This window comes from Diabrotica undecimpunctata, chromosome 10, assembly GCF_040954645.1.
Source record: "Diabrotica undecimpunctata isolate CICGRU chromosome 10, icDiaUnde3, whole genome shotgun sequence".
Lineage (NCBI taxonomy): Eukaryota > Metazoa > Arthropoda > Insecta > Coleoptera > Chrysomelidae > Diabrotica > Diabrotica undecimpunctata.
The window spans coordinates 48145895-48173606 of record NC_092812.1 but is presented as its reverse complement, the minus strand read 5'-3'; the positions used below and the strand labels follow the sequence as shown (position 1 = coordinate 48173606).

Here is a 27712-nt window from a genome sequence, read left to right as displayed (position 1 = left end):
AAAAAAGTTTACTACTTTTACCCCCGGGCTTTCCCCTAAAACTCCCCTCGTAGAGGTGAAAAAACTCAAAAAAATCGACTTACCAAAAACCTGTAGGCCGTAGAAAAAAATGTAGCTGAGATGATTTTGAACAAAACTGTTAATTAACACTTTTTCTTTAGAATGAACTGTTCTCTCAGAAGCAACGCTTGAAGCGATCGGCGATTTTGAATGTCAGTTGCGCGCGCGAAATCAATGTGAAATAAAATGTGTATCAAGTCAACAGTAAAAAATTTAGACTTCTCATGAGATCAATAAAATTTATTACTATAATTGAACGGTCATAGTGAAATTTCGATTTTTAGAAACGAATCTTCAAAACCTATAACATGGAATTTGAATTTTAAGTTGTGGCAACAAATATAAGGCATTTGAAATATGACTAAAAAACGCAGAATTTAAACTTCTACATCACAAACGATCTTCCGTCACGGGAAATACCTCCTAGAAGATGGTTTTGAGTGTAATTTGTAGCGGAAGAAGGGTAGTTTTGAAAAACACTAGTGTAATTGAAAAAGAGCAGTTTTAAATCTTTTAGATTGTCTGTAATGTGAAATTTTAAGTTTAGAGTTTTTTAAGAATATTTCAAATGTCTCATCAAATGCCTATTTAATTTGTTATCAAAATTCAAAACTACAATTTCATGTTATAGGCTTGAAAGATTATGCTCTAGTTATCAAATATCAAAATACCAACACGAAACATTATAGCAAACAAACAAGCAATACAACTAAGTCCTTCGCACAAAAATACAAAAAGAAACTTGTGTCTTCTTACATTAAATAAATTTCTAAGGAGTCTTTAGAAAGTATTAACTAATTTAGATATTGTAACGTAAAAGCTAATTTCGACGTACTCCAACGTATATAACGGTTGCATCTCTTGCGAGAACGCCAGAACGATGATGCGTGTTCGAGAACCTTCATGATGTATCACCAGAGAACTACGAACACAGTATCACCGTTGTATCACTGATCGAGACGTTCATACAAGCGAGAATAGAGATGGACTACTCCACTAGAATATTGTATTCGTTATATAAATGCAGCGCTCTTGTAAGCGAGTTAGTTAATAAGAGAATATCGTAAATACTGTAAATTTTAAATAAATAGTTTATATAAATTAGAACCGCTCGTGTTATTGTTAATACATGTTACGATATAATGGGTTTTAAATTTTGTTTATTTATGAACGTGAAACTAATCACTTATACCTACCCAGAAAAGTTTACTTCTAAGTAATCATTTATTATCAGTTTTATTTATGTAAAATGTGATATGTAAAGATGTTTTAAAATATATCACCGTTTACCTGGTTCACTAGTAATAAAGTTATCAGAATATAATCCCAAAGTGGTATGCGTTCATGGTTTTGCCTTATACAGATATAATAATCCTCTGAATCCAAAATTTTCCGTCACCCTATGTATTCATTGACAAAATAGTCAATAGATATTTCATGAACATGGTTCACTAGTTTACTAGAAATTGTTGTGATCATTTATTTATTTATTTTATATCTTTATATCTTAACATTTCTCGGTGATTGTTTTTTTTATTTATAATTGTCGTCGTATAGCCTAACACATTTTCTATTATTTCGTTTGGCACTTTATGTTGATTTTTATATATAATTTAAAACAATATTAACATAAATAAAAACAAAAAGTTGTTGACACGCTGCTAAATTAAGACTTATTTTTTCACAAAAGTACCACACCAAATTACCGCCACCAAAAAAAGCAAACAATGTTTGCCAGCAGAAACTAATCATCCGTGTATCTTAGTGTACTTATAAAAGGCTCAAGTAGTAAGGGACGAGTATTATGCAAATCAACGTACACTTTTCTTTGATTAAGTTGTATTTCCAGTAAGTTCTTTTTTCTGCCAGAATTATTTCATTGATTACTGTGCTTCTACCATTAGTTCTACCTTTTCAAAATCATATTCGCCAATATTTAACCTTGTCACATTAACTGTATTTTTTTCTTGAGCAAATTAGGATTGTTTTATTTTAATTAATTGCTAAACATCTCTTGGATGTTTCCTTGCACACTTTCGCAAATTCTTTATTTACACTGTTTAGGTTTCTACTCATCAATCCTATGTCGTCAGCGTTCGCCATAAGTTGCGTCGTCGATGTTACAATTGTACCTTTTCGGTAGCTCTTATTGTTCCTTCTCTAGCGACATTAAATAGTGACCTTGATAGAGAGTTCTTACTCTTACTCCAGTTGTTATACCTATATTTTTGCAGATGCCGTCATCTGATATTACTGCTGCCGTCGATCCTTCCATTTTCATTTTCGTAAGCTTTATGAGTTTCTTTGGGATATCTATCTATCTTTGGGATTTCTTTTTTGATGGCTTTGAAGTAGTAAATAGTTTCATATACCTAGGGTCCCTAATAACAAATGACGGCAGGTGTGACAGAGACATACGTAGTAGGTTGACTATTGCTAGAACAGCTATGATGAAACTGGTAACAATTTGGAAAAATTCTAGCATAACAATACACACAAAACTAAGGCTGGTAAGGACACTCATTTTTCCCATAGTCAAATATGCATCCGAAACGTGGACCTTAAAGAAAGCGGATAAAAATAAAATGTGGATATACCGCCGCATGTGTCGTCAAAAGAATTTTATAATAAAAGTGTGCGTCGTCTTCTGTGCAAGCAGTCTACCACTCGCATGTATCAAATATGAACGATAACTAATGAATAACGATAACTAATTGAAACAATTCACGAACTTTGGATTGCTTGGGCGTCTCAACAAATGTTTGAGCAACGAGTTCTCTGCCACTACCACAGTATATTGCTTAAAAAGAATTCTTTTTAAGCAATATACTGTGCCACTACCATAGAAGTAACTTGTAAACCATCTGCCTTGTAGGAACAGGTCTATTTGGATACTTCGTAGTGAATTCATTGAATATCGTCTGGTAATCTGCATGACAACGCAGGTACGAAGTTAACGGTCAGATTCGTTCTTCTGAAGTGTATTTTACACGGGCTTGGGCTGCCATGGCGACGTGAATACGGTGACCGACAATCGTCAACTAACAGCATTTGCCACAATTCACACTCCCCATCTTTTATAGCACCAATTCGGCAAGGCAAGCACCGTTACCGCGTCTCTATACATTTTACCTCTATATAATTTCATAAAAAACTTCTTGTCGAATAGATGCTTCAAAATTTTACTTACGGGAAAATATCTAAATCAAACTTACAAAAATTTGCCTGTCAGGGGTCCGTACTGAGTCCCGTTTTGTTTATTTTTGCTGTAAGGGATATAGCATCTTTCATCAAAACCCTGTCAAATACGCTAAACATAGAAAACCAAGTTAATCAAATTTTCAAAAAGAACTACTAACAGTCATTCACCAAATATAATCCTGAATGGAGTTCAGCTTGAAGAACTAGAATACCACAATTACTAGTACCTACTTTTGATAATAAACTTACTGAAACAAATACATTGAAAACATAAAAACTAACTGTTTAACCAGAATTAACTTACTCAACTCATTATCACACTATCAATGAGGAGCTAATGAGTCAGTTTTATTTAGGGTGTATAGAGCGTTGGTTCGTTCAAAATTAGTTTATGGAAGTTTCATTTACATCTCAGCCTCTAAAACTTCTCTTAGATATCTAAACTGTGCGCACTATTTTGCACTACGGATCTGTATGGGACCTTTAGATCCAGTCCAACTTACAGCCTGTACATAGAATCGAACGAATTGCCAGTAGATAGTCGCCGTGAACAGTTATTATTAACATAACTATCTGGGATATCTGCCAATCCAGATAATTTACCATACCATTTGATTAGTCGCAAATATTTACAGTCTCCCACAAGGCTCAACCGCGTCTAAAAACAACTGCGCATTTACTTCAAAACTTGGATCTGTAATTAATAAATGCCACTCCTATCCCATCTGAGAAAAGATCTTCCAAACGTTATTCTCTCTTTGAACGAATATTCTAAAAATGCAATCCCTAAGGATTTAATTGATGGATTCGACCGTTACTTGATGGAAATTCATTTTATGTAACAATAAAACACTGAAAACTTTGTTTTCAAAACTTCCACAAAATTTATTTTAAATTCTTATCACTACAGCTGTTTCGGCTGATTGCCTTTCTCAAGTGATCTGTTTTTGGCATGGGTTTACACTTTATAGTCTCTAATGAAATAGGTTGAGGAGGGGAGAACTGTTTGTCTCAAGCTGGTCATTCAGAATTATATCTGTGTTTTTTAACTTGTTGATTTCCATAGATTCTAACAAAGATAGCTTAAGGCCTTTATTTTGAATGTGTAGAATTTTAAATTCGTCATTAAAAGAATGATTATGATCTAGAAGGTGAAGTGCGTATGTAGAATCTGTTTTTCTATTATTGAAAGCCCTTTTATGTTCTGCTATTCGTTTATTAAAATTTCTACCTGTTTGACCAATGTAAGTTTTTGGGCAGTCTGCATTTGTATTTAACAAGTTTATATCTCTGTAGTTTTCTGGCTGTTTTTATCTCCTTTTTTGAATAGTAGAATTAGTTCGCTCGTTCTTCAGTCTTCCGGTATTTTATCGTGTTTTATAATTTTATTAATTAATGTTGTAATTGTTCTGTCACTGCTGCTCCACAATATTTCAGTAATTTGTTTGGTATCCCGTCTTTACTTGCTGCTTTTCTGTTCTTCAGTTTTTCAAGTATTTTACGAACTTCCTGTACATTTAGTTCAATGTTTAGTACAAATGTTCTACTTAGCAGTAGTAATCCTCTTTTCCCGGCATGACTATCAAGAAAAGAAAAGTTTATAATGCGAAGACTAAAGATATGACATATACACATGACTCATGGCTATCTAATGTCCTCCAAAGATCCGCCGTTATTTATTATTATTCACTCTAATGATGCCCAACTTACTGTCAAACACATACATCCTAATTAGCCCAGTCTGGTTATACAAAAATCGTCGATTTCACGGCAAAATGTTTCGCAGATATCTGAAGCTTTTAAGACATAGGTGGGGGTTACTAGATGACGAATAGATAAAAAGATACTCCTATTTTTACCTTGCGTTTTTTTTTAAACAATAATTTATGGTCAGAATTTTTTCAGATTATGGTCAGATTTTTTATCTATAAGTTTTTTCCCTTGTTATTTAAATAAACAATATTTATACCATTTTTTTATATCAAGAATATCTTTATTTTTCCGTTTTTTCAATTAAAATTGATAAATAATTTACGGAGATATTTGTAAAAAAGCAGTTTTTTGCACTAATTTATAAGTTTAATTAATTTTTTTATTAACAATATAAAATGTTATTAATACATTTCAACATTGAGGAATTACCGTCCTTTAAATTTGTGCGAAATTTCCCCCCGATCGGTCAAATAGTTTAAAAGTTATTCAATTTGTTTATCCCTGGGACTAATTATTTAAACCATTGAACTTGCCCTATGAATGATGCTAGACACATTTAACAAATTTCATAGGATTTTTTAAGACTTATACTATCTCAGAAGTTAAATGAATATTGAGTTTTCATCGAAATTATTTACAAAATAAACGTTTGAAAAAGGGGTACGTTTTTTACTTATAAACAATTGTAATAACTTCTATATTTCTCAAGCTACAGACTTGTACGTATAACCATTAGATATCTGGTAAAAAAACTCACATTTAACAAAAAAAATAAACCTTCTACGAACAATAGGAACAAAGTTAGCGGCAATTTTTTTGTTAATTATATCTCCATTGTTTATAAACATTAAGAAGTAAAATTTGCACAAATTTTGAATGAAAATCTAAACTTTATATTGAATTTTATAGCTATAAAATTCATACAATTTTTCGAAACTTAAAACCTTTCGAAACGAAGTTACTTTCGAAAGATCGACATAGGAAAGTGGAGGGGAAACTGTTTTAGCTCCTCGCTGCAAAATTTAATATTATGGTTACGGATTTATCATTCAAAAGCTTCAACAGTTCTGTAGGAATTTGATCAGGTCCATTTGCTTTTCCATTTTTAGCGTTTCTTATAGCGTATTCTACTTCTTCTTTCAATATGTTTGGCCCAGTTGCATTGATTATCTGAGTTAAGTTGTTTCTATCGTCTTCAAATAATTCATTCAGGTATTCTGTCCATCTTTTTATTTTATTCTCTAGATCTACAATAAGATTTCCATCTTTGTCTTTAAGTTTACCTATTTGGCATTTCTTTATGCTTCCTGTTATCTCTTTTACTTTTTTGTGCATATTGAACGCATCGTACTTTTTCTCATAGGTTTCCATTTCTTCACATTGTTCTTTAATCCACTCCTCTTTGGCTTCTTTTATTCTCTTTTTTATGTGTTTATTTATTTCTTTGTATTTGTCTGGGTAATTCTTCATCTTTCTTCTTTGTTCCATCAAGTCTAGTATATCTTGTGTCATCCACCCCTTATTCTTTGTTGTTGTTTTTGTAAGATGTTTCTTTCCTGGTGTTTGTATAGCTGTATTTATGTACTTTAATTTTTGGTTAACGTTGTTTGTATCGTTAATTTGTTGCTGCACTGAACGGAGATTTTCATTTATTTCTTCCCCTGTTTCTTGTCGTATATTTTTGTTTCTAAGTTTATTTAAATCTAGTTCCGTTCTGTGTGGTCTTCTAATCTTTTTTGGTCTCGCCTCTATCACAGTAACTACCGGGTTATGATCTGAGCCTATACCAGCACCTGGGTACGTCAGTACATTTAACAGCATTATGATACCTCCTTGCTATCATAATGTAGTCTATTTGATTTCTCACTATTTTTTTCTTTGGTATGTTGTGGAGATGTCCATGTATATAACCGTCGAGGAAGTAATTTGAAAAAGTTATTTGTTATTACGAAGTCTTCACTTTGGCAAAATTGAATCAATCGATCTCCTCTGTCATTTCTGTTTCCAAGCCCATATTTTCCCACTTGTTCTCCTACCTTACCTTGACCCACCTTGGCATTAAGATCGCCCATTAATATGTTAATGTATGGAAAAACCGACTTAATAAGTGAAGACAAACAACCTGCAACAAAAAGGTTCAGACCTGACAGTGAAGTCGAATAAATGAACCAAATTTTAACTTTTAAACCAATGTATGTAAAGAAAATAAAAAAAGTAAAGTTCAATAAACATTGCAAAATTTAATAAGGCAAGTGATGAAAAATTCGACTTATTTTATCAAAGCAGTAAGGCAGATTAGATTAATATTGTATATCATATTTGTAAGAAAAATAGAATAAAAATCAATATTGTTAATTATAAAAATACAAACAATTATAATTAATATAAGGAATATAATAATATAATGTGTAAAAAATTACCTGAAATTTAATTTATAAAATATATAAATATTATTACATCATTGATATAAAATGAAACAACATAATGTTGATTTTCCGGGATTTTCCGAGATTTATGGGGGGTGAAAATTATGTCATCATTATTAATACTGCGACAGACTATTCGAGCAAATTAAAAAAAAGTAAGTATTTAGGGTGAATTTCAAATGGACTCAATTTTTCCGAGTTTTCCCATATTTTCCGGCCAGTGAAAACTATGTAGTTATTCATATTTCGACGAGCTACCCCAGAATAAAAAAAAAGAGGCTTGCAGCTGCAAAGGAAGCCGATATAATGTAAATTTTTCCTACGTGTTGCAATTTGAAGTTCCGATGCCGAAAAAAAACGGAGCTGAAACAGATATCCTCTCCACTTTCCTATGTCGATCTTTCGAAAGTACCGTCTATTCGAAAAATTAGATAAATTTTATAGCCATAAGTTTCAATATAAAGTTTAGATTTTCATTCAAAATTTGTGCAAATTTTACTTCTTAATGTTTATAAACAATGGAGATATGATTTTTTTAAAAATAGTCACTAACTTCGTTCCTATCGGTCATAGAAGGTTTTTTATTTTTTAATGTGAGCTTTTTTACCAGCTATCCAATGGTTGTACGTACAAGTCTATAGCTTGAAAAATATAGAAGTTATTACAACTGTTTATAAGTAAAAAACATACCCCTTTTTCAAACTTTTATTTTGTAAATAATTTCGATGAAAACTCAATATTCATTTAACTTCTGAGATAGTCTAAGTCTTAAAGAATCCTATGAAATTTGCTGAATGTGTCTAGCATCATGCATAGGGCAAGCTCAATAGTTTAAATAATTAGCCTCAGGGATAAACAAATTAAATAACTTCGCACAAATCTAAAAGATGGTAATTCCTTGATGTTTATATGTATTAATACCATTTTATTTTGTTAATAAAAAAATTAATAAAACTTATAAATTAGTGCAAAAAAACTGCTTTTTTGCAAATATCTCTGTAAATTTATCAATTTTAATTAAAAAAACGGGAAAATAAAGATATTCTTGACATAAAAAATTATGCAAGGTAAACTTAGGAATATCTTTTCATCTATTCATCATCTAGTGTCCCCCACCTATGTCTTAAAAGCTTCAGATATCTGCGAAACATTTTTCCACCTTTTTTTTTTAAACAGACTGGGCTAAATGGAATAGAGGAGAAGCCAAGCCGTTTCGGAAGACTGATAAATTTGAATAATGTTGAAAAATAAAGACAATTTGAGAAAAAAACCTGTAACCTGTAATACTTTAATTTGTTAATTTCTCTAATGTTTAAAAACGTTGAATTACTGTACCTGTGTGAATGACCTGCGTTGTCGAGACTATTATAGCTATCCCAATTTTTACTTTTAGGTCTCTGCATAAATTCAACCAAGATTACATCATCGTATATATTTTTAAAGTTTATGAATATAATACCTACTATCAGAGTCTCAATATAAAGTTCTTTACCGTTCAAGAGAAAATAAAATATTTGTGAAGTTCATAATGATTTTTGTGTTTCAGTAAGTAAAGTTTAAAAGTATTAAAATCAAAAGTTTATATATTAATAATCCAGTAATCCAGCAGACTTGTAAACATGCTGTGATGGCTTAGTGGGTAGTGCATCTGACTTCAAATCCAAAGGTCCATGATTCAAGCTCGTGCTTGGGCGATTTTTTTATTGTTTTGTGTAAGTAAAATAGCCAAATTTTAGAATTAGAAAGATTTTGGGTACTTAGTTATATAAAGTATTAATTTTTTCTACGGTCATGATAGAAACAAAACTTACAAGTTTATTAACAATCATGATTTTTTTAATGCGTTTCTTATCAAACCGTAGAAAAATAAAATTGTAGGTTTTTTACATCCTTAGGCATATTAAATAATAGTGAAGATTATATGGTCATTTATACTTGTGAGGAAACATAAGGAAACGTTAAGAACTGTAGCTACAGACTACAATTTGTAGTATGGTAGTTGGATCTACACTAGGTCACTGCAGTTATATGAAAGTTTCTGAAACTAAATGTAGATCCTTCAAAAAATACTGTTCAGCAAAATCCTTTTGTTCTTGTCGAAGCCATAGCATGTTAATTTCAAAATTAAATTTACATTTTTTTAACATGGGATAAAACCACAATTCGTTGTAATTAAAATTACATTTTTCAAATTGGAAAACGATTTCCGAATTGGATCAAAACAAAATAAAAAAGGTACCTCCGTTAGGACAGACAAAATGCGCTCACTCTCAGAATTCAATTTTTTCATTTTTTTACGTTCTATTTGATTATGCCACCCTTCTCCAACCACACTCGTATCCGCAAAAACGTAATTTTTTCGTTTTTATTTTGTTTCGGTGGGTTGAAATTAATTTAAAAATTTCAAAAATCCACTCGCATAGTTGAGCCTTTTACAAAACTTCTTTATTTTTTATAGACCCCTTTTATAATAATATTATAAAAGAGGAAGAAAAGAAAGAAGAAAGATATATTTTTAGTAACAAGCCTTTGTGCCACAGTTAATCGAATGCTTTTGCTATGTCTAGGAAAATAGCTGAGCATATTTTATTCTCTTCTAGAGATCTCTCTATAATATTTGTTATGCGATGTATTTGGTCTATCGTTGAGTGTTTATTCTTCTTCTTTAAGTGCCGTCTCCCAACCAAAGGTTGGATATCATCATCACTATTTTTATTCTATCTAGATGCCGCTGCTCTGAAGAGTTCTATTGATTTGCATTTAAACCAACCCCTCAAATTTTTCAATTATGACACTTTCCTTCTTCCCACACTCAATTTTCCTCTTATCGTTCCCTGTATTATCAATCTTAGCATTTCATATCGCTGTCCCCTCATTACGTGCCCCAGATATTGTAACTTTTTTATTTTTATTGTGTTTATTATTTCGTATTCTTTGTCCATTTCTCGTTTTCTTCTGTGTTCCTGCTATTTTAAGCATTCTTCTGTAACACCACATTTCAAATGACTGTAACTTATTTATGTGTTGTTGCTTCAGCGTCCAGCTTTCAAGCCCATATTGTAGTATCGAAAACACGATCTCTTACTCTCAATTCTAGTCTATAAAGGTCTTTATTGCAGATAATTGTTTTTATTTTTACAAACGCACTTCTTGCTTTTTTATCCTGGCCCTCATTTCTGTTGTTTGATTATTATTTTCTGAAATCCAGGTTCTATTTTTCAACCTTTTCTAGCGGTACATCTTCCAAATGTGTGTTCGTTTGTATATTTATTTTCTTTGTTATTATCATATATTTATTGTCTTTTTTGTCCATATTTTTCAAAGAAATTGTTTGTCTTTTTTAGTAATAGTTTGAGTTGCTCAGCAGGCCCGCCATAATCACGGTGCCATCTGCATATCTTACGTTGTTAATAGTTATTCCGTTAATGTATATGATTTTATATTATGTTTAATGATGGGAAGGAATAATTTCTTTGTGCTTGAGTATATATTGTATTCTTATTAGCCAGATCTCAAATAATTTGGAAATAATTGGTAGAAACGATATTGGTCTGAACGATTCTAGTTTTTTACTGGTTTCCCTATTGATTATGTTCAAAAAAATGGGGCTAAAAGGAACTACAACGTTAAAGGCGTTTTATTGTTTCATATGATCACTGGACTCCTTAATATGAAAACACCGCGAAGTGCTACAAGAGGTTTGTTTTTGAGAAAGGGGTGAATTTGTCCCTATGCACTAAGATGCATTTGGGTGAATTCTGTGCAATTTTCGTACATAATACATCTACATAAAAGTTGTTCAAAATTAAATAACCTATCGAAACTATAAAAATATATTCAAAAAACGAAGCAAAAAATAACGGGAACACACGCGATTTTTCTTTTTTGCCCCATAACTTTTTTCCACGTGGTTATAGGTATAAGCATTGCTGTACAGAAAAAATACTTTTATCCTTCCTCTTCAAAATAACGTTTGGTAAAAGTATTTGGGATTTTTAGTATCCCAGATACCATTTTTTTAAGTTCGCCACTTACACCATTTTTTTGGACATTTTCCTTATTTTTTCGCAAACTTTGTTCTACGCAGTTTTAGGTATATACAGTGCAACATTAAATGAAAGAAAAATTAATTACCTTTAAAATGGTCTACCTTAGAAGGTCACTCATCTGGTCACTTTTAAGGATTTTTGCCAAGTTTTACCTCTATTTTTTTTTTAATTTCTCATTACAACTTTTTTTCTTGTGCATTTAGGTATATGCATTACGAAATAGAAAAGAAAACTTATTTTCTGTGCTTTAAAATAGTCTATTGTAAAATATTCTAAGACTAACGGTAAATAAGGTATGGTTCGTCAAATTGTGATACTTGCAACGATTTATATACGAATATAAATTTTGAGACTCTAAAAAAGATGCAAAAAAGCTTGCCACTCCTAGAAAAAAATGTTTTAAATAAGAAATTCAGCTGAGATAACGTTGAAAAAAAATGTTTATTAGCACTTTTTCTATAGAATGAACCGTTCTCTCAGAAACAACTCTTGAAGCGACCGACGATTTTAAATGTGTTAAGCGTGCGAAATCAATTTAAAAAAAAATTCTCAACTCGACGGTAAAAATTCAATAGCTTTTGATTAGAGTATCCTATCAACAAAAATTAAAATGTGTTTTAAAGACTAAGAGTGCAGCTTTCGTACGCAATTTGTGTATTTTGCTGTAATAGCAAAAATCGTTAAAAGTAGAAAATTTTGAAGAACCATATCTTGCTTAAAATTAGTCTTAAAGTCTTTTACGGTAGACCACTTTAAAGGTATAAATTGTTTCTTTCTATTTTATGTACCATTGTATATACCTAAAACTGCGTAAGAGTTATAGAACAATTTTTGCGAAAATATAGGAAAAATGGTGTGAGTAGCGAACTTTGAAAAATCGTATCTCGGAGACTGTGAATCCTGAAGACTTCTACTAAATGTCATTTTGAAGAGGAACGATAAGTTTTTTTTTTCCGTAAAGCAATGCCTATACATATGCCCCCGTGAAAAAAAGTTATGTGGCAAAAAAGAAAAATCGCGTGTGTTCTTGTTTTTTTGCTTCGTTTTTTGAATATATGTTTGCCAAAAAAATAATTTTTAATTTTAAAAGGTGACATTTCGATAGGAAATTTAATTTTGAACAACTTTTCTGTAGATGTATATGTACGAAAACTGCATAGAATTCACTCAAATGCACCTTAGTGCATAGGAACTAATTTACTTCTTTCTCAAAAACGCACCCCTTTAAATGTAGCACTCCGCGTTTTTTTCATATTTGGAGGTCCGTTGACCATATGAAACAATAAAACCCTTGCAGTTCCTTACTTCTTCATCTTCTTCGTATGTTAGACCTTAAGGCCTGTTGTTTACGGTCTGATTTAGCAGTATTTGCGATGTTGACTGCCAGCTATCTTTCCATCTTTTAGGGATCTTCCTTGTGGTCTTTTACTTTCTGGTTTTCCATCTCTTACTATTCCGGCAAGTCCCTCTCTTTCCATTCTGTTAATGTGTTGGTTCCATTCTCGTCTTTTTTGGCGTCCCCATCTGATGATATCATGTACTTTACACATGTCTCTGATTTGTGTATTAGGCATTCTGTATCTTAAAGTTTTACTTGCTATCACCTTCAGTGTTTTCATCTCTGTTGTTCTTCATCTCTCTCAAGATTTTCTTTGTAATTGTTGTTTCTGCTCTTGTTTCTATCATCATCATCATCATTCAGGCTTTACAACCCTACGTGGGTCCTAGCCTCCTCAATCATTTCTCCTCATCGCCTTTCTCCGCCAAGCACGTATTCCCATATTTCTCATGTCTTCATCGATGTTATCAAGGGACCTTGTTCTAGATCTTCCTCTTGTTTCTATAGCACCTTGTTACCTTGAATGCAGGTTCTTTCGGAGATGTTTCCATAATCCGATTTTTGCGTTCCCAGATAGTTTAATTTCGATAATTGTTCTATTAATTCTTCGTTTATTACAATTTTGCATCTCACTGGCTCCCTAGCAATAACGAGGGACTTTGTTTTTAGTGTTGATATTTTCAGGTTAAACTTTTTTGCGCATTCGTTGTAGGTCATCTTCATTATTTGATATTATTACTGCATTATCTGCGTAGCACAGAATCTTTCTTTCTCTGTTGCCCATTTTGTACCCTGTTCCTGATTTTTTTTACTTCCTCTATTAGTTTGACCATTAAACAATAACGTGCTCAACCTATCACCCTGTCTTATACCTGATTGAATGTTGACCTCTTCCGTTAGTTCGGTTCCTATTTTTATTCTTGTTTTGTAATAAGAGTTAATATCCTTTATTATCTGTGTTATAGTGGCTGTTATAGTCTCTCTGTGTAAAAGTTCAATCACAACTTGTAGTCTAATACAATCGAAGTATCTTAGTCAATAATTTTAAACTGGTGTCAAGCAACGTAATAGTTCGATAGTTAGATGGGTCACTTACTTGGCCACGGTCTTGTAGCAACAGCCATGCTTTTAGTACATCACATTCTGATTATTTTGTGTGTTTCTGAATTATTTGTATGTGTATGTACGTGTTTATGTATTAATTGTGCGTATTGTGTGTTGCATACATATTGTGTATAATTGTAGACGATATGCCTCCTACTGTCTTAATTCGCTATTGTTGGTATATTCTTGTTATTGACTTCTTCGTTTAGTATCGGCAATCAAAGCCTGCTACATTCTGCTGATGGGTTTGCTATACATTTTGTTGTATTAGTAGTATCTCCCATCTTCTCTTCTTTCATTCAAGCAGCGTAGAATCTTTCTAATTTTATTGTTTTCTGTCTTAGATCGTTGCAAAAAATTGTTAATTTGGGATAAAGCACATGCCTAACTACCAAAATTGTGACTAATCGTGAAAATTTCCAGATATAAAAAGCTAATGTACTTTTTCATTTTTTTTTTAATTACTGGCTTTCTTGTATTTATTATGGTTTGCTTTGTATATAATTTGATTTAATTTATTGAGAATGTATATAATTTATTAATAACTTTGATGTAATTATGTATTTTGTATTTTAAGCTGCTATTTTTGTTCGCTTCTTTTGAATCCATGTGTGGTATAGCAAATTATTCGTAAACTAATCTTAATATACTATAAATAAATATTTTTTAGCCATCACGATTGGAGTTAGAATACTGGGTCCAGCCCTAGGATTTATTGTTGGATCGATATGTACCAGTATTTATGCAGATTTATCCGTAGACCCAAAAATTGATTCTTCGGATCCCAGATGGGTTGGAGCATGGTGGTTAGGTATTTTGATAACAAATCAGCATCTCCTTTTTAATCAATTTTCATTAACCTCTATAGATTGCCAAATTTGCTTTTTTTATTATAAGGTGACACATATTGTATGGGTGAAACCCCATACGAATTCGCAGAGAAGCCCAAACTGTTAGTTTTTGTCACTAGATGAGGTGTAAAATCATTAGCCAGAAATGATACATGGATAATGCTTCTCTATCGATACAAACCGTTTTGTCATCTTAGGTGTGTTAGTTGACGTTTAAGCAAACTTTTTTTTGCCTCTTCAGAGAGTTTTTCTTGGTAGTGGGTGTAGATACTGGTGTTGAAAATGTTCTATCACTGGTGGTGGTTGATCTGTGGTCCTTAAGAGGATAGTAAAAACCAGAGAAGAGAGAGCTTAGACAAAGTATCGTTTTTTTTTTTCATTTTTTTTTTAAACTGATTTTAATTTTTGAGAACGTCTTGAGGCCAGCTGAGGCTGTTATCTCCATATAAGACAGGTATGATTGTGTGATAGGATCGGGAACCCACAGAAAACTGACCCCTTCCTATCCGCTGAGTTCGAGCCTACCTTTAGATGACATATATGTCTCTTGATGTTATTAATAGAGCTGTGTCGTCTGCGTAAACTAAGATAGTCGTGTTGGTTCGTCTGATATTGGGAAAATCGCTTTTGTATACACTGTAAAGTGTGGGTGCAAGAATGGAACATCGTGGGACTCCTGCTGTATGTCCTTGTTTAGGAAACATAGCTCATATCTGATTTAGAGGAGTTTGACAAACCGAATGGGAAGACCCATTTTCAGCAGTTTCTGCGATAGTCCGGCATAACAGACCTAATCGAAGTCTTTCTGAACATCAGAACAGACACCAAGGGCGAATTATTTATCATTTAGATTTTGTGTAAGCTGAATAACGATTTCCTTCAACACTTTGTGTAGTGACCTTCTCGAAAGTTGAATTGTAATGAGAGGATGATATTGTTTTCTGCAGTAAAATCTGAAAGTCTCTCTTTGAGGATCCCCTCGAAGACGTTACCAGGGGCATTTAGAAGAGATATCGACTAGTATGAGTAGAGATTGGTGGTTTGCGCGTTTTAGGAAGCTTTCCAAAGGACATTCTATCGACTCTAGGATGCCAATACTTCTGATAAAGTTGATTAGCTTCCTAGGTGACTTGTTTTCTATGTTAGGTGGCGCTAGACTGACCTCTCCTAGGAATTTTAGTCGTTTGCAGAATAGTGCTACGCCGTTTATGGCGTAGAATATGTTCTGCCGTCTCTTTTTCGTTGTTACAGCAACGACAGTTCTCACTATCTGATTTGCCCATTTTTTAAATAATATCTGAGAGGTCAGCGACAAGTGAGGCCAGTGACAAGTGAGGCCAGTGACCATGTTGATATATGTTTTACTCATTTCGAGAAGGCGGTTTGATACCGTAGAGGCGACACTTTTATGAGATTTTTTGCTTGCCTTTGTCTAAGTGTGTTAGACCAATTTAATCTTAGCTGATCCGGAGTTCCTCTCTGATGTGACTTTTCGATGCTTATTTTTTCTTCAACTTACTTCAACTTCAACAATAACTTGGTTGGCATTGTGTTTTAGTATTCCGCTCTTCTTTTTGTGAATTCTGCCTGTTATTTTGTTTATCTTTTCATGTAAATTCTGCAAGTAGTATTTTTGTTGCAATTGTTCAATTTCACAACATCTTTCCGCCAGCCACTGCTGTTTTGCTTTTTTGCACTTTTTACAAATAGTTTTATTAAACTCCCTATACCTATATTCGTTTTTTGTTTTCTGCTTCTTCCGTTCTCTCATTATGTTTAGAATCCATGGTTGTTTTTTTGTCTATGTTCTAAAACTAATGTTTTCTGTTTGTTTTTCTAGGAGTACTATCTTCATTACCATACAATTCTCCTCGACTCCTATGCTTAACTTAATGTTCTGAATTCTTCCCTCTAGATTTTGTGCCACTTTTGCCTTCATCAACGAGTTCTTGAGTTTTGAGTTAAATATATAAATATATATATATATATATATATATATATATATATATATATATATATATATATATATATATATATATATATATATATATATAAGCGCTTTGCTGGATTGGGACGATGAACGTGATTAAATTATTTCCATATTAACAGTATGGTGATCGTTATTTGCAAATGCTCCAGGATGTGTTTTTCCTGGATTAGAAAATGTTGTTGTTAGATGCAAAATTGTATTAAGCGGTCCCCTTTGTTGTTTCGGTCACCAAGTCCAAAGTCTGTAACGATATTCTCTACTGCTGCTTCTGCTGTTACTTTGGCGTTGAAATCGCCAATCACGATTTTTGTTTCGTCGTTCTTTACCAGTTTTATGGCATCTTTTAAATCGGTGTAGAGTTCCTCAATTAAGTCATCTTCATTGCCTTTTGTAGGAACATACACCTGTACAATATTCTTTATTCTGCTAGAGGTATTGATCTTCAAAACCTTCACGCAATCTGAGATTGGTAAATAGTCCATGACCGATCTCTCAATATTGGAGGATACGAGTGTATGTGGATGAAGATACTATTGTAGTGATTCGAGTCATTATTACCTGCAAATTAGAGTACTCCGTATTCTGTTTTTATTTTCCCGGCTCCCGGCCATCGTTCCTCACTCAGGCCTAGAATCTCTGTTTTTAATCGGTTTATCTCCATATCCACGTTGGCTAATTTTGGTAACTTTATTAGATATTTTAAATTTTGTATACGGGGGGATTCTTCGCACCCTCCCCCACTGAAGCGGTCCCCAGACTGTGGGCCTTTTCTAAATTTGTTTCTGCCATTTTGAATAGTGTAGAATACTTAATGAATTTTAATGCGGTGGTTTACATTGCCTTCCGCATCCTTATGTCGTTGATCATCCCTTGGTTCCTCCGCCTTATGGAGGTTAGGTGTCTTATGAGGACCAGTTATTAAGAACCATCTCCCGTCAATCACGCTCGATGTGGCAGTTCCGAATAAAAGGTGCTAGTGCTATAATACAACCGTACACCCCTCAATAACTATATGTGTATTAAAGTCTGGCCTGTTTCAAGAATACAGGCCAAGCCTCTAATAAACACTTTTCCTGTGTGTCATATAAATATCTATTTTAGGGTTAGTGTTGATTTCCTCACTGCTTATGTTGGCATCATTTGCTATGTTTGCCTTCCCCAAAAGACTCTCAGGTTCCAAACAGACTGATAGATTACGTTTTAGTGACAAAAAGCATCCTAGTATTAAAGGTAAGCATTATTGCACATTATATTTAATATGAAACATCAAATAATGAGAAAACTATGAATATGGCTATTATGTGCAATGACTATTTATTGTTAATAGCAGTAAATTTATATAGTTGTATGGTTTTAGATTTTCCAAAGACAGTAAAAAGGCTGTTACATAATGATATTCTTATGTATAGAACTGCCAGCAGTGTATTACATATACTTCCAATAGCAGGACTTTATACATTTTTACCTAAATACCTTGAAACTCAGTTTAGACTGCCTACACCATCAGCCAACATGATATCAGGTAAATATTACGTATTATAATTGTTTCTATTATACCAACTGGTCTTAGTACTTGTTTGTAAATCAGTAGTTTGTTTTGAATTGATAATTTAGAATTTCTTCCAAGCATCCAGTTAACCTTTCTAAATTTTATGTTGAGTTCTTCTCTCTTCTTTTTAATGTGAACTTTTCAACGCAATCTCTTATCCAAATGTAACCCCAGGTATTTTGCAGAATCTGCAAAAGTACAGGATCCTGAATGTTATTATCTATTCTGATAGGCTAATATCGCCCTCTTCTATATGTGACATTGACATGCACTGATTTTGTACCATTAATTTTAGTTCTCCATTTTTTTGTCCAGTGATTGATTTTATTCACTGAGATCTGTAGTTTTCTTGCAGCTTCTTGATGGTCTTATCCAACAGATAGAATAGTTTGATCGTCAGCGAAAGTGCCTATCATACCATCTTCAATGTGTGGAATATCATTAGTGTATAATGGGTAGAGTAACGGTCCCACTACACCATCTATTTGTATCTCCGCTTTGGTTTCTTTCAGCCCAGAATAGGCCTCTTTCTGCTTGACTCTAAATAGTCTGTTTAAAATGTAAGATTCCAATAATTGAGAGTATTGGTTTGGTAGTACTCTTAATTTGTAAATATGGCCCTTATGCCATATTCATGCTTGAGCAGAAAGCAGTATCCAGAAAGACGACTGAACAAACTTTCTTTCCTTCGAGTACTCTTTCTATTAAATTACTTATTCTATGTATTTGAACAAAGGTCGAATGACTTTCCCTGAAACCAAACTGATGAGGTAGTATGAGTTTCATTTCCTCTATTATTGGTTTTAATCTTTTTACCAATAGTGTTTCAAATAGTTTCACCGTCATCATCAGAACAGGTCTGTATGGGAAAATTGTCATCATAGGTCTGTAAAATGAAACTTCATTTTGCAGTTTATCTGATTCTGCTATCATTATGACCTCCGCAACTTTCCAATAAATCGGCTTATGCTTAAGCCAGAATGATGCAATTATTAGGTTAGTAATTTTCACTATAGCTTTTTTGACAGCTGTTTTAATGTTTCTTTTGTTACCAGATCAAATCCAGGCGCCTTTCTAGGATTAATATTTTCATTTATCTCCTTCTGGACTTCTTTAGGAGTAAGAAATTTAATTTCCATTTCGTCTTGCTATATATCAGTCAGTTCCTCAAGGTCATCTCCCTCATTTGGTTGGAATATGTTTTGTAAGTTTTCTAAAAATTTCATTTTTAGAAATTCATTGTTTCTGGCGCAGCTACTATCTGCATTTTCTATTGGAAGAGTATGCATGATGGGTCTTTTCAGTTTCTTAGTAGCCTTCCATAATGAATGATCAGTGTTATTGTCAAACCTCAATTTGCTAAGGTAAAGTCCAATTAATTCATTTGTATTTTTTTGGTTTTCTCTTCCGAGTTTGTGCATTGCCTTGTTTAGTTCTGTTTTATGGGCTGGATATCTGCTTTGTTGCCACCTTCGTCTTAACTTATAAAATGTATGATTTTTTCATTTCTTATCCTTTGGAAGTTTGGTAACTAAAGTAAGTTTACGGCCATAGCTCAGAGTAAGACTTTTGGTAAATAAAGTAATAAGAGTCTCTAACTGTTAATATTATCAATTGAACATGTTTTAGGTGTTGGTGGAATTCTTGTGATGGGACTGGGAATTATTATAAGCGGAGTTTTTATTTTAAGAGTTAAACCAAATGCGAGATTTGTTGCAGCATGGATTGCCTGTACCGCAGTCCTTTATGCAATAGGTAACTATTTTTTAATTATATTGTAGCGTGATTAAATAAAACGAGCGGTTCGAATTTATATACATATATTTATTTATAACTTTACAGTTCGGTAGTATCTTAACAACTAAACCCTACTTCTAACATTGCTACCTATATATACTACAGTTACTAGGTTCGAGAATATTCTGGCGTTGCCCCACCTCTAATTCGCCTACGTGACCGGTTATTCTCTCTCGCACTCGATACGCCTCGATTCTTCGAGAAGAGTATTAGAGATGCAATGCAACCGTTACCTGGGCCATGCCGAGAGTATGTTCGTAACACTGCTCCCCTCTTAAATCTGATCGTCCCGATCAGCAACTCTATATGTAGGCACAGAATGGCGGAATCTACAGGACTCTCCAGCTCTGCATGAACCCTTTAGAAAGAAATAACAGTCTACTGACTTTGAAGGATACGATCTCATCGGGTTAATGCAACACACAGTAATTCGTACGCCGGTTTCTCGGAAGATTACTTCAAGCATGCTTCTGACAATCTTCCAGTCCAGATTATCTAGTGCATGGCCTATCTTGGGTAAGGCCAAATTCTTGATGTCGTAATTGCACACAATTTTCTTCAAATTAGTTAGAGCACGCCATATATCCTCGTAGCTTGCCCTGTCTGTATAAGACTTCCTGGTCACCATATACAGCAAAGATCGGGAACCATCTTCTAATCTCAGTACTCTTCCAACTTTAGGCTGCTGGTTTTTTAACTCGTCCAAACGACCGAATTTCTTATAAAATACGGATGAGATTCCTTTAGTCATCTTAAGATCTTGGGCAACACAGTGGGCTAGAGAGACGTCATGCGGAACACTAAAAAGATCCTGCTGAACTTCTGTGGTCACGCCGAATCTAGCACTCTTTCTCTCTGCGTAATTTGACATAAATTCATTAAAGCTTGGTCGACGGTCATCTTTGATCTTATGTTGAAGGGTTCGTGATTCTTCTGTTTCATTTGAGCCAGCATATGGTGCAAGACGATTTATGTGAACTACTTTTGGTTTACCTTTCGGCAACTTCTTAATTTGGTATATTACGTAATTTATTTTCTTTTTAATTTCATATGGACCTTCCCATTGTCTTTGCAGTTTGGGAGACAAGCCTCGACGACGTTGTGGATTATAAAGCCAAACAAGATCACCTACTTCATAGCTTTCACTCTTGCATCGAGAATCATATTGATCTTTCATTCTGTCACTGGCAATCTGGATATATTTATTTCCATCATTCGTCTCTGGAAGTGGACCTGCATTGTCGATTGCTACTCTTTCCATAGGACTACCAACATTGTACTGTTTCATGGGTGCCCTCTTTTTACCAACTGGACCATTACTGGTTGCACACAGTTCACATTTCCGGCACCATCTTCTTACATCATCTTTACAGTTCACCCAATAGAACCGTTCTCGAACCTTTTGCAGAGTCTTCGTAATACCAAAGTGTCCACCTAATGAACTGTCATGCAACTGACGTAAAACTTCTGACACTTTACTTTTAGGTACAATCAACTGAAGCTTAGTTTCTGTACCATCATCGTTCTCAAAGGTTCTATACAGAAGATCATCTTTCAGCACTAGGCAATTCCATTGGCTCCAGTAACACTTGACTTCTGGACTACATGCACTAATGTCTTGCCAAGAAGGTCTTTTACTTCGACGCATCCAATCCAATACTCTTTTTATACATGGATCATCTGCTTGAGCGTCTTGTAGCTGTTGAGGCTGCCATTGATCATTAATGACGGCGGTTCGTCTCACGGGGCAAAGTCGTTCTTCTAATTCAAGACAATGATTACGATTTGCACTGTATGCCCGTCTTGACTGAGCATCAGCATTTGAATGACTTTTTCCAGCCCTGTGTTCGATTTGTTCTAGCTTTCTGACTGTTGTATTATTTTCTTGCAATTTACGACGAATGTGACCTACGTCGTTACCATTCCAACATCTCGGTTCACGTCTCTTCGGCATCATGTCACGAACTACTTTCCGTACGATTTCCTCCAGACGTTTCTCGTTTTGTTCGTCGCTCTCTTCAGAGGTTCGTACTCGATAGCTCCGTGAAGCTTGACTAGCTGTTTCATGTTCTAAGGCAATAGCGAGCGCTTCATCTAAAACTTTCGGTCTTGCTAGTCGTAAAGCTTTCTGTAGTTCAATGTCTCTTAACCCATTGACGAAGGCATCTACAGCGATTTCTTCCAAAATGTTGTCTGGTGCCTCTGGATAGGCCAACAGCGCTATACGAGCAATATTTGCTTCAAATTCTTGCAAACTCTCACTTGCTCGTTGGATTCTACTTCTTATTTGTACTTTGTAGACTGGTTGTAGATGGGCATCTCCGTAACGTTTATCTAGTCGAGTGAACAAGGTCTGGTAACATTTTTCTTGACCCTTAGGAATTGAGCTTAGGATATCCGCAGCATCACCTCGTAAAGCAGCAGTCAAAGACACAGCTTTTTCTTGTTCTGTCCAATGATTGGCTGTCGCAATAGCTTCAAATTGTCTAAGGTATATGGACCAAGAGGACTTTCCATCAAATGGTGGCAATTTGAATCTCATATGATGTGTCATTTCGTCTCTCGGTGATTCTTCTTTCACTACCGGATCTAAGGCTACCGTATTAACTGGTGGTAGCACTTTTGTGTTATTTATCATGGTCTCTAATTGTTTGATCTTCTCTTCTACTTTATCGAATGTTCTTGAGACTTCTTCAAATTTCTCATTGTTTTGAATACATATTTCTTTAATTATTTGTGAAGTCTCGTCGAATCTTCTAAATACATTCTCGAATGTTTCATCGAATCTTTTGGGAACATTCTCTAATTTATTATCATCTCTTTTAGAAGATTCTTCAATTTTTTTCGAGACATTCTCAAATTTTCCATCAATTATTTTCGTTAAAACTGCTTCTTCTGTTGATTGAAACTGGAATGTCTCTGGGTCTTCTCCATTCTTGTTAAGCACAGTCTTCAGTCGTTCTTGGAGTATCTTCTTGGACCCACTGCAGTCTTCATCGCGTTCTTCTAGCTGCTCACGCAACTGTTTTAATGACAGTTCTACTAGCAGCATCTTTGGTCAGGCACGCGTACTTTTTAAAATGTTAAAAAGTCTTTTTCAAAAGTCACTGCTGAATTTATATTTAAATAAATCAATTATCCTCACACCGTGACACCACTGTAGCGTGATTAAATAAAACGAGCGGTTCGAATTTATATACATATATTTATTTATAACTTTACAGTTCGGTAGTATCTTAACAACTAAACCCTACTTCTAACATTGCTACCTATATATACTACAGTTACTAGGTTCGAGAATATTCTGGCGTTGTCCCACCTCTAATTCGCCTACGTGACCGGTTATTCTCTCTCGCACTCGATACGCCTCGATTCTTCGAGAAGAGTATTAGAGATGCAATGCAACCGTTACCTGGGCCATGCCGAGAGTATGTTCGTAACAATATCAAACATGAGATTGAACCTGACTTCTTGTATAGCAACTAAAATTACTTTATTAAACTCCGTTTGAAAACTAGTGATAGCACAATTATTACGGCACAGCTGATAATCCCAACGTAGTTTCATAACCCAGTGACGAAGAATTTTAAAATTATTTAAAATTTTCTTGTCACAAATGTCACAATAATTTTAGTAAACTAATAATTGGATACCTACATAATGTGTTCAGACACAAAATATTATCATCAAGAAGTTATTTTATTTTAGGGATGGGAATACTCATGTTCATAGGGTGTCCAATGAATGACTTTTCTGGAATTATTGATAATGGGTGAGTAATTCAACATTCCACAATTTTACACAAACAATATATTTTTGTAAGGCACTACAAATCCACCTTATTGTTCTTACAAGTTTTATTTGTAGGGATTTGTTTTATTCTCATATTTCATAAAGAACTTTAATGCTGTAAAGTTCTTTAACGATTTCCATAATTTGTAACACACGTTGATTGTTTCTGTGTTGTATACATGAGATCTTTAGCATTCTTCTGAATAAAACCATCTCGAAAGCTTCTAATTTGGTCGATAACTATTCTTTTTGGTACTCCATACTTCAAGATCACTTTTTCTACCAATAATTTGGCTACTATTTCAGCTTCTTTGTTTCTTATTCAAACCTAATTATAGTCTATGGACCTAATGAAGATGCAACAAAAAACAAAAAGAATGAGTTCTGGGACAAACTGCAAGAAGTAATAAATAATTGTACAGCGAAAATAGTAGTCACAGGAGATATAAATGCTAGAGTGGGAAAAGAAGTAGAAAATTGGAACGATGTTATAGGCCCATACGGAGAGAGGATAAAATAATGGAAAACTATTACTTGAATTCTGCTTGGACAATAAGATGATGATCATGAATACACATTTCCAACATAAAAATATACATAAGATCACAAGAGAAGTCATATCAAGAAACGAGCAATCAGTTATGTCGCAATTTTTTATATCGCAGAAAATAGGTTGTTAATGATTGCTTCGTGAACTTCGGATTCAAGATCAACTAGGTTATCAATCGTTGATCTATTTTGACGAAAGCTGTTCTGCTCCGGAATTAGCATTTTTTTTATTTTCCAGGAACCATGAAAGGGGCCGGTTTATAATCTTTTTGAATAGTTTACAAGTTAATGAGGTTGGGATATTGGTCTATAGGATTGGGATCTGTTTTCGGTTTTTGAGTTTTACGGATTGGGATAAAATATGATTTTGACCAAGACTTATAGTGCCGTATCCACATTTGTTCAAAAATTTAAGGAGTTATATTCTACCGTTTGTGCTTAGTTTTTGGAGAAAAATTATTGGTATATCATCTGGACCCGGAGAAGGGTTTTTATAGAAGGAGATATTCAATATCTGAATTGTGTTTCGAAACTATTTTACGGATTTATTATCAGATGTCGCTATTGCGTCCATATCGAAGCCATTTTAGTGTTGCTTCTTAAAGACAGAAAAGATTTATTTTTCACGTTGAGAAAGCCTATGAATAGCTGTTCTGATGAGCCCTATTAGGGCGAAATACGTATAAACAGATACATAGACACTTTGTACGTGAAATCAAATCTTGACTGCCTTTTTCATTTTATTCGGATCTACTCTGTATGAGTACAAGAAACCAATTCGCTAAGGATTTCTGCTTAGTTGAGGAGACATGTCGTGGAATGCAAATTTTAGATTCCCCATGTCTCTATTAACATCTTTATCAACGTCTGTTTTGCCTTGCAATTTTTAGAAGGCTCAGATTAAGGCAGAAATCTGAATTGTGTTTCGAAACTATTTTACGGATTACTTAATATTTTAGTTTTTAAAATCGATAGCTTTGGAATTAGTATTAAGTACCTCTATTCACCTTGCGGTCTCGATGCGAAGTCATCTCTGGAATTGATATCGTTGATCTCTGACTGTCTCCAACCGGAACTTCTCCATTATTACCCGCCTGTTTGATGAAGATTGACTCCTCTTTTTCTACTTTGTTTTGGGAGTTCCCCATTTATTCACACGACCATCAAGATCGCGGTGTGATTATTATCACATATACTGGCATAATCCCCATATAAACAATTTGGCCTCGACTGGTTGACGTAGTATTAAACATTATTTTATTATTGACGGTTCATTTTTATTCTATACTACAATATATTATTTATTATAATTTTTTTTAGATTCGACACTATGCAACTAAACTGCAATTCATCATACTGTGATTGTAACGAGAATAAATTTACACCTATATGCGGACAAGATGGACAAACCTACCTCTCACCTTGTCACGCTGGTTGTCTAAATTTTACCGGAACTGATGGAAAGATCACGCAATATGTAGATTGCATGTGTTTGAATTTATCCTTGTCAAATGAAAAATTTGGAGATGAACGTGTGTTTGGGAATGCAACCATCGGATACTGTAGTCAAGATTGTGATAGTTTTATTCTTTATATTATACTGTTTTCGTTTTTCGTTTTTATACACTCAACGGGAGAAGTGGGGTCTATGCTGCTTATTTTACGATGTGTAGACCCCAGGGACAAGGCTATGGCGCTGGGGCTGATCCAGTTCGCCATAGGGCTTTTTGGCAATGTTCCTTGTCCGATAGTTTATGGTGCTGTTGTTGATTCTGCTTGCCTTGTTTGGAAAATGGCATGTGGGGAAAAAGGCGCGTGCGGACTCTACGACTCGGACGTCTTTAGAATGTTTTATCACGGTAAGTTATTTAATTTATTAGAGATATTATTTGTCCATTATTTCTCCGCATTAAAGAACGAAATTGATTAATAACACACAGACTGAGTTCCTTCTCGATTTGACAACTGCAGTATTAAACGTAATTAGAGCCGAAATATATTAAATTTACCGGTTAATAAGAAAACAAACTGATTTATCAAAACTATGGCATTCGTTTCCCGAAAGTATCTATAAAAATAATAGTCAACGGGAAAACTGAAATAAAATAAAAAAATAATAACTGTCTCAAGAGATTCGACAAAACATTGAGTTGAGAAGAGTAGTGGAAAGACAATATTATTAAAGTGAAAAACTACTACTACCAGTGAGTCAACTATTAAAAAGGTATGCATGAGAAGGAAGACAAACAGAAGGAATGAAAGATCTTTTTATTTTTATTACCGTGTTTTATGGAAAAATTAATTTGCTATTAAGTAAATGTCTTTTTTGTAGGAACGACTGGAGTCATATTGTTATGTGCATTTGTAGTCGACGTCGTAGTATGGTACAAAGCTGTTAAAATTAACTTCGTCGACGAACAATCCACGCAGGAAGAGGAACTTCCTACAATTACATAGAAAAGTGAAAAGAACTGGCAAGATTTATTAGAGACTGCAGCAAAATTTAAAGAGCAGGTTTATGTTTAATAATTAACGGTAGTCGGAACTCAGGTGCAATTAATGTGCTTCAAGTAAACTTTTCAGAAAACTAACAAACCAACAAAAGTATTTTTGGTGTAACGTGTTTTAACTAAATTGTAGTCAAGAAATAAAATCTAGTTTAAATGGCATTTATATTTTTATTTCCCATAAATTAACGCTTTAAACACAATCTTTAAACTTAAATAAGGATTAAAAATGAGGATATAGAAAATTATAACATATATTATGGCTTTGTGATATTGAGAAAAACATTAAATTCCACACTGTGGCCTAAAATATTTGTTGTGTAAACTCTGCATCTAGTTCCCAACTTTCGGTTAGGCGTTAATACTTACTGTCGACCCGTGATCGCATTGAGATTTTGTTAAACAAGTACTTAATCCAGGGATCCTAACTAGGATTTCTTTGAGAGTCTAATAGTTTGAATGAAATTTTCCTCAGGGCCGCAAGTACAAGTGGTGGTATGAAATAACTTTAAAACTATATGACTATAACATAAGTTTATTACAAGTTACGTAAAAACAATATAATTATAAATTATATGGACGGTTTTTCATGTAAAAAGTAGGCAAATATCTTTTACTTGACTCCAGGAATGTCAAGTCCTGAATTTGTTAATTCTTTGAAGTCGACGGGCGAAATCTTTCACAGCTCTCTAGAATGGCATGTATGTTAGCAGGTTGGGAAGAAACTGAAATTCTCAAAATGTTTTCAACGTTCTCACTAGTTAGCCTAGATATGTACTTGTTTT

The 27712-nt window shown here is 33.8% G+C and overlaps 1 protein-coding gene across 1 annotated transcript in view; it reads left to right on the top strand.

Moving 5' to 3' along the window:
* Nucleotides 1-27089, top strand: part of Oatp74D (Organic anion transporting polypeptide 74D) — a 39097-nt gene extending 12008 nt beyond the window's left edge. The window contains exons 3-9 of the mRNA XM_072546283.1: nucleotides 14563-14703; nucleotides 17835-17963; nucleotides 18091-18255; nucleotides 19912-20037; nucleotides 23788-23851; nucleotides 25741-26279; nucleotides 26753-27089. Of these exons, the coding sequence (XP_072402384.1) occupies nucleotides 14563-14703; nucleotides 17835-17963; nucleotides 18091-18255; nucleotides 19912-20037; nucleotides 23788-23851; nucleotides 25741-26279; nucleotides 26753-26877 (1289 nt within the window). The 3' untranslated portion in view covers nucleotides 26878-27089. The remainder of the gene's footprint in view (nucleotides 1-14562; nucleotides 14704-17834; nucleotides 17964-18090; nucleotides 18256-19911; nucleotides 20038-23787; nucleotides 23852-25740; nucleotides 26280-26752) is intronic.
* The last annotated feature ends 623 nt before the right edge of the window (nucleotides 27090-27712 follow it).